Source organism: Cyanistes caeruleus, chromosome 16 (genome assembly GCF_971803275.1).
Source record: "Cyanistes caeruleus chromosome 16, bCyaCae1.hap1.1, whole genome shotgun sequence".
NCBI classification, from domain to species: Eukaryota; Metazoa; Chordata; class Aves; order Passeriformes; family Paridae; genus Cyanistes; species Cyanistes caeruleus.
Genome location: NC_141716.1, coordinates 7,326,225 through 7,334,435, shown reverse-complemented (window position 1 = coordinate 7,334,435; position 8,211 = coordinate 7,326,225). Strand labels below are relative to the sequence as shown.

Genomic DNA, 8,211 nt, shown 5'->3' with positions numbered 1-8,211 from the left:
TTTGGTGCAGGTTGAGCTGAGGTGGGAGGAAAGGCATCCAGGTTGAGCCTGAGCACACGCAGGATTCTGGGCTCATGGCACATTCAGACCAGGACTAGCTGGGGATATGCAACTCTGGGCTGGTTGCTGTACTCCCACCATGTCCAGGCTCTGGCTTGAGCTGTGAGCCAGCCTGGTGGGGAGGGGGTTGTGCTGAGCTATGTCTGCACCCCTTTGACCCACACACACACATCTCCCCATGCCTTTCAGAAGGGAGCCAGGCTGCCCCCATCCCGGCCTCATGGAAAGCTGAGCACGGCCAGGCTTCACCCCACTTCCCTCCTGGTGTGGGAGTCTCCCCAAGGGGAGGCCGCTGGCCCAAAGCTCGCAGCCCCTCACCCCGGGTCACTCCCATTAGGTAAAGGAGCAGCTCGTCCTGGCGGGGGTATCTCCCTCTCGCGCTTTCCTTGTATTGTAAGGGCCTGGGTCATCGAGGAAATCTTACAGGTCCTTCTGCTGCCGAGTGGTCACGGGGGAAGCCCAGCCCCCTTCCCCCCATTGTCAGCAGCCGGGCCGTATCCTCGCTCCAAGCCCCGGCCCCTAAAAATAGCTCTTTGTCAGGCGATTGTTCCGACACCTTCGCGGCGGCATTGACGTGGGCCGGAGCGGGAGAGCGGTGGGGTAGGTGGAGGGGAAGGGCTGGAGGTCCCCCCTGGGACCACTCTGAGGATTTGCTGCTGATAACGGCCCCTGTTGTGGGGAAATGGGCTCCCGGTGGAGGCACGGTGCCGAAGGCCTTCCCGTGCTGGCCGCTGGTCACCTCTCCCCCACCTGCCCCAGCTCTCCTGCCAGCCCCGCTGCCCACACCACCCTGGAGCATCAAGTGGGGGAAGTGTCTTCCCAGGGAATGGAGGGGATGGAGCCCTCCCAAGACCTCAGTTCAGACCCTGCAGGGTGGGGTCCAGCCCTTCCCCCCTCCCAGACCCGCTCCCTGGGGTATCCCTGCCCTGTTCACCCCATTGGGGCCAGGACAGGCAAGGGCATCCCTGCATGAGTGGGGCTGCTGGTGTGGGGGAAGGCCATGTTTTGGAGGAGCCCTGCAGCACTGTTCCTGCCCTGAGCATCTGCAGGGATCCCCTGCATTGAGACCTTTTCCCGTCCCCTCTCAGAGCCCCATCTCCAACCACGGTGCCTGTTTGATTGAGTGTGGGCCCTGCCGTGGGATCCCAGGGAGCCAGCTCCACTGCAGGGCTTATGCTGGGAAAGGGGCTGTGCAATGGAGACATCCTGGGACAGCCCCCTCCTTTGTCATCCCCTGCCACCCACTGCCAGCTAAAGGCGATGACCCCCTGGGCCCTCTCCTGCCCAGCCACCCCAGCTGCAGAAATAGGATTTTATTTCCCATGAAGAGGTTTGGATTAAAATAACCTCCTGGCCCAGATCCCTTTTTTCTGATGTGGCTGGAGATGTTTGCCCACAGCCCTGCTGGGTATCCAAGCCTTGACCCTCCAGGCTGCTGTCCCTATGGTGGGGACATGTCTGTCCTCTGCCCGGCCTTCAGGGGTGTATCCCTCTCCCAGCAATGCCCAGCCTCACTGACTCAGAGCTGCTGGCCCTGCTCAGCTGCTGTCCATAGGCTAAGCTGAGCCTCTAGGGCCACTGGCCATGGGGCAGGGCACAGGGCCAGCCCTGCTCTGATTACCCCCAGCGCTTTTTCCTCTTTCTTCCTTAATTTACTGAGGGCTAAATCCAAATATTACAACTTCCCCTCCGCGCCGCTGGTTACGCAGGCGGCCCCGGCCGGGCATTGTCTTATTGTTTGCAGAGGGAAGCTCCAGCGGGAGATTAACCTGGCGTTCACCCCGCACCACGGCCTCACACCCTGTCCCTGCTGTGGGGCTTGTGTCCCCAGGGACTGCAGCTGGCACGAGGTCCCAGCAGGGTGAACGGCTCTGAGGGGTCCGGTGCATGGGGGACACATGGTGGGGTGGTGGCAGCCCTGCAGCAGTGTCCACTGCACCCCATGGATATGTGGGAGCTTGGGGCATTCTTTCTGTGCATCCCTTGTGATGGTGAGGGTCTGGCAGGTGTCTTAGGGATCTCAGGCAGACCCTTTGCCTGTTTTCTTCCCCAGGGAACATGGCAGGATGCTGCAGGGTCATTATAGTCTGGGTCTGCTGGAATGGGGAGTCAGGGGCTCCCCAGTACTCCAACCTGGAGGACCATCGTGCTGCCCTTAGGTCTGCTCGTCCCATCCCGTCCCAACCCTGACTCCCCATTCCTCCCTGATCCTTCTCTCCACCCTGCCCTGGGCAGCAGGGAGTCACCCTGTCCATACTCAGTGCCATCTAGACCTTGGGGGCCCCTTCCCAGTCCTTCACCCCCAGGCTTGGAGTGACCTGTGACACTCCGTTGATGGCTGTCACTGTCACAGGGAGGATTCCCCACGCAACAAGCAACTGAGCTCTGCTCCAGGATACACTGGGGTCTTTATCATGAGCCTTCTTTCTGGGGGAAGCCCAGGGAGGGTCAGGCAGCACCCAAAGGTGTTGCCAAAGGACAAAGAATGAGTAGGGCTGGATCCTGGGCCCAAAATCTGTCTTTGCGTCCTCTATCCCTGTCTGGCTCCTCTTGTTCCGCTGACTCAGACTCAGACATGGTTTGACTCCACAGCTCCATCCTGGGGGTGGTGGGTTGGGAAAACAGCGCTGCCCACAGACTGCAGGCTCTGCCTGACCTCTCTGCCCTCTGTCCTCCCACACCCCGTGGCCAGACAGACCCTCCTGTGTCCCTGTGTGACCATGGATCCCTTTCCAGCAGCCCTGGTGCACAGCAGTACCAGGGGCTATCAGGTCCTGGCCCCCTATCACTGGGGTTGAGCCCCAGCCTGACCCCCTGCCCACAGCTCCAGCAGCTCCTGCCTGGCCAGACCCAGCCTCATCCATCCCATCAGCAGCTCCCGGCACCCGCGGGTGCAGCCCTGCTGCATTCCAGCCTGGCTGGTCAGCCTGCGGGGAGGCTGAAATATTTGGGAGGGGAATGGAGAAGGGAAAGAAATAAAAAAAAATAAAATAAAAAAAAAATCTATAAAAAGAAAGTTTAAAAACACAAGTTAAAAAAAAATATAAAAATACCAGGCGCGGAGTGCAGCTGCGGTTCTGGTTCCAGTTCCCAGGTGATGTCAGGCCTGGAGCCTCTCCAGCCCTGGCCCCTCAGAGACGGTCTTTGTGGGTTCAGCACTGAGTGTTTTTCCTTCCTGAGACTCGGGGACACCTTCCTGTCTCAGAGAAAGCAGCCAAGAGCCTTTCCAAGGGTGTCTGCACGCAGGAAGGGGAGAGGATGGGAGGGGAGCGTGGCTGAGCTCAGTGTGGGGCTGCGGCTGCTGGGGAGCTGGCGGTGGCCATGAATGATCGGTGGCCACAACACTCACCCCACACGGGGCAAAGGGGCACCCAGCTCCCACCAGCCCAGCAGCTCTGAGTCACCGTTTCCCTCTTGCAGTGCTGGGAGGGGCTGGAATGTCCTGGGACCCACAGGCTTGTCACTGGGACATGCTGGGACCCATGGCCCCAGAGCTGGGACCTGCTGGGATCCATAGCCTCAGCAGTGGGATGTGCTGGAATCCACAATCCCAGCACTGGATGTTACTGGGCGCCTGACTCCTGCACTAGGACATGCTGGGACCCAAGGCTGTTACACTTGAGCTTGCTTTGGGGTCACTGTTCCATCCTTGGCACTGGGGTGTGCTGACATCCATGGCCCTAGCACTAAAACACACTGGATCCCACAGCCTCAGCACTGGCACATACTGGGGTGCATGGCCTTTATACTTTCTAGGGCCCAAGTCTTTGGCACTGGGACATACTGGATGCACAGCTCCTGTGCAGGGATTCACCGGGGCTCATGGTCTTCATACTGGAGCTCATTGAGGCTCCAGTTGTTGGTACTGGGACATCCTGGGACACTGGTGCTCAGCCCTGGGACATACTGGAACCTATACAGTCAGCACTGGGACCACCAGCCCTTGCTGACCCCCTGGGGTACTCCAGAACCACTACTTCATGAGGACAGTCCCCTTTTATGTGTGAGTCGGGTTGTTTGCAGAGCACAGCATCCCCCACGGCCCCTGCCCCCCGATAAACCCAGGGGCAGGGATTCTGTGTCCTGGGCTGTTTGGAGAATCTCACGGCTGTTTATTGGGGTCTGGGACACATTAGCCACGCTGAGAACAAACCTCTCCCACCCACCCTGGTCCCTGCTTGGGACCAGCTCTCACAGCTGCACCGCGCTGTCAGCTCCATAAATCAAACCCGGGGGAGGGAGCCCGGGGCAGGCTCACCTCGGCGAGCAGGGGGCCAAGAGGTGCCGTGGGCTCCCAACAGAGCCCCTGCCTGGGCCAGGCTCCAGCGGGACCCCCAACATGCTCCCCCTGCCCCATGTTGGCTCCAAGACCCCAGGGAGATAGGGCAGCTCCAGTTCTTCAGCCCTTGGGGGGAGCCCCCAGCTGCCCCATCCACAGCTGCCTCTGCTCCGTGGGACACGCTGGCCCCTGGGAGCCGCCAGCCCCGGCACAGCACCATTCCCAGGCTCAGCTATCTGCACCGCCCAGCCAGTCCAGCCCCCTCAAGCAGAATCCCATGTGGGGATCTGGCCTGGGAACCCCCATGTCCCCACCTGACCCCGTGCAGGTGCTGCTGCCTGCAGCCCCACCATGCAAGGCTCTGCACGGTCTGCCTGATGGCAGTGGCAGTCACAGTGGGGACAGTCATTGTGCTGGTGGCAGTCATAGTATTGGTGGCAGCGGTGGCAATGGTGGCAGTGACATTGTGCCAGTCACGATGTACTAGATGGAGGGCACAGAGCAGCTGTGCAGGGCTGGGGGTCCAGGGCCATCTCAGGGACCCCCACCTCACCCCACACTGGGGTGACAGGCAGGCACTGGCCCATCAGAAAAATAAGGTTTTATTTTCCAAGCGGCTGCACGTGCACAACCAGCATCCCCAGGGCCATGACACTGTCCCCCCGGAGTGCCTCGACGCTGGCTGCACACAGGCCCCTTCCAGTCCAGCCCTGGGCCGCGGGGACCCCCTCCCCGGCCCTGCCCTGCATGGGCAGCCTCATCCTCCCGCCCCACTGCCAGCTCCAGGGCCAGTGTTGGTGCGGTGCCAGCCTGGGCTCGGCTGCTGCCACCTCGGGTGAGCAGCTCCCTCCCTCCCCACTGCGGTCTCTGGGCTGGCGTGTGCGGGCTCCGTCTGCCTCTGCCGCTGTCTCAGGTGGGTGCTGCCGGACCCCGGCTCATCTCCGCGACACTCGCAGGGGTGCGACCCCTCGCACCTTCAGGCAGTTGCCCCCGAGGTCCCTCCGACTGCCCTGCAGAGAGAGGAGGGAGAGCTGCAGGTACCATGGGGTGTCTGCCCACTGTCCACCACACTGACTCCTCCATGGAGATGCACTGTGAGATGGCCAGTGGCTCAGTTCTGGGGTGGCTCTGTGCTGTGTGGAGTGGACAGACAGACAGATGGGGCTATGCCTTTCAAGTGGCTGAATGGGTGGCTGGGAGGTGGGTGCTGTGGTGGAGCTCTCAAAGGTGGGTCCCCCTTGTGACCCTGCAGGACCCAGTCCACATGGCTGCTCAGCATTGCATGGCTCAGACCTATGGCAAGGACCAGTAGCACTCCAGGACAGACACACAGCCCCAGACAGATCCACAGCCCTAGAGAGACACACACAGTCTAAACTAGGGTAGGAAGACTCAGCCCTAACTCCCAGTTTATGAGGACAACGTTATCCCAGTACTGCCCAGTATAACCCAGCATAGACCAGCATGGTCCATATTTGGCCCAGAACATTCCAGTATAATCCAGCATGGATCAGTAGAGCCCAACAGAGCCCATTTCCAACCCAGCTTATTTACAGCCTTGCACAGCCCAACATGGCCCAGTACAGCCCATTTCCAGACCATTTCCAGTGCAGTACAACCCACTTCCAGCCCTACCCATTTCCAGTCCAGTCCAGCCCCTTTCCAGCCCAGGCTCAGGGCTGGGATGCACAGAGTTGGATTCCAACCCAGCTCCCCCCATTGCCCTCCAGCAGGAGCTTCCCAGCCCCAGTGCCTCTGCAGGGTCTCCTGGGGGATCCAGCACTGTGCCAGACCCCTGGCTCCAGCCCCAGGAAGCAGCCCAGAGGATCCCAGATCTGCCAGGGGCCAGGACTGCAGGACCCCAGGAGGGCTGGAAAGGCTGCTGAGGAGGGCAGGAACAGGGGAACAAATAAAAATGGAGCAGCAAAAGCTGAAAAATCTCTGAGGGTTGGAGTGTGACCCATGGCTGTGCTGCTTGGGGTCACACATGGGACATCTTGAGGGTCCCTGGGGACAGTAGCAAGTACAGCAGCCCCTGCTCACTGCCCTACCAAGGGATATCCAAGAGGTCAGGCAGCTTCCAGCCCCTTGTCCTACACAGCTGTTCCTGGGTCAAGGACACCCAGGACCCTGGCATGGGCAGCAGGGTGGGCTCACCACAGAAAGGTATCCCTTGAGCTGCAGGGTGCTGGGTGGGATCAGCTGGGTGGGCAGGGCAGGGGTGCTCTGCCATGGCCCAACTCAGCTGCATGGGAGCTGTGCTGGTGCTGCCAGCAGACCCTGCATGTGAACACTGGATGGGGAACCCTGTCTGGCCCCCCTTGGGGTTGTCTGCTGGGCCCTTCTTGTCCTCATCACATCAGAGAGCTGCTGGAGTAGCCCTGCTGCAGTGCTGGTGGGCTGGCAGGTTTGGGTACGGAGATGGGGATGAGGACGGGGATGGGGAAGAGGTCAGCCAGCGAACTCTAATCTCCCCTTGGGACAAGCAATGCCGCCAGCTCCAGGGTGACTGTTTAACCCCCGAGACCTCCCAGCCCGGATGGACGTGGGGGAGCAGCCCAGCCCTCTGACGTGAGCAGGAGCTGTAGGCGTGTGGCTACAAGCAGGATTTGGCCAAGAGCAGCCAAAACCTCCAGTGGGAGCTGGAGCCAGAAGCTGTGGTTCTCACTGAGCCATGCCGAGTCTCCTGCCTCGCTCAGCCCAGGCAGGGTCTGCTGCCCCCCATCCCTTGGGAATATGCTGAGCCTCCTGCCCCACTCAGGCCAGGAGGGGCAGAAGGAACCATAACCCATCCCAGAACCCCGCTCACCCCTTTCCGCTGGTTGCTGAGGCAGAAGGTGCAGATGCTGCGGGGCTGTTTGCTGTCCAGGTCGCCCTTGGCTCCATAGATGGCACTGAAGCAGGGCTGCCCGTCCTCGCAGCCCTCGCCCAGCAGCAGCACGTTGGCCAGGTGGGAGATGTAGCTGGAGGCCAGGCGGAGGGTCTCTATCTTGGACAGCTTCCGATCCACCGGCTCGGTGGGGATGAGGGTCCGCAGGGCGGTGAAGGCCGTGTTGACGCTCTGGGTCCGGTCCCGCTCCCGTGCGTTCGCCGCTTGCCTCTGCTTCACCATCACCATCGGCCCCGGCTTCCGCGGCAGCTTGCGGCGAGCCTCGGCGCCCTCGCAGCAGCCGAACGACTGGTCCGACGTGTCGCTCTCGCTGCGGTTCTCCTCGTCCTCCGAGAGCATGCTGAGGTCGGGGTAGAGCACGCGGGCAGCCACGGGGCGCAGCATGGTGAAGGCCATGGTGGGGTGCCCGCCCGCACCCCCGGCCCTGCTGGGGGGACCCCCCGGGCTGCGGGGAGCCTTCCCCCGCCGGCACAGCTGCGACGGCGGCTCCGGACGCCTTCCCGCTGCTGCTCCGCCGCCGCAGCTGAGCAGGGCTGGGACGACCGTCTGCACGGGGAATCGGGATTTATACGGGCGGGGAGGGGCTGGCTCCGGAGCCCACCCCCAGCCGGCCCCCGAGCTCCGGCCAGCGTCCTCACCCCGGCCCTGGGAGCCAGCGCTGCCTCTGGCCACTGGCCTGGCTCCAGCCTGGCTGCGGGCACCTTGACCCCAGGTCATGCCCACGGTGGTAACTGAACTGTGGCGGTGCCAGGGCCACTGTCCAACAAGTGCTGCCTGTTCCATGGCCTCTGGCACCTGCAGAGTGGTGTCACGCACAGTCAGCCCGCAGGCTGCATGTCCCCAGTCCCTGCCTTGCTGTCGCTTGCCAGCGTGTCCCCCACAGGGTGGCACGAGATGAACATGGGGCTCAGGAGCTGGGATGGTGAAGGCAACCAGGAGTGGGTGGCACTGGTGCAGTGCCTGGGGTGCTTATCAGAGGGAT

At 61.9% G+C, this 8,211-nt stretch overlaps 1 protein-coding gene across 1 annotated transcript; it reads right to left on the bottom strand.

Moving 5' to 3' along the window:
* Window positions 1-4,925: 4,925 nt before the first annotated feature.
* On the bottom strand, window positions 4,926-7,858 carry TCF15 (transcription factor 15). The gene is made up of 2 exons (XM_023939744.2): window positions 7,149-7,858; window positions 4,926-5,349 (listed from the first exon to the last, which is right to left on the bottom strand). The coding sequence occupies exons 1-2, from the start codon at window positions 7,623-7,625 to the stop codon at window positions 5,275-5,277; spliced, it is 552 nt and encodes a 183-aa protein (XP_023795512.1). The 5' UTR covers window positions 7,626-7,858; the 3' UTR covers window positions 4,926-5,274.
* Between the last annotated feature and the right edge of the window lie 353 nt (window positions 7,859-8,211).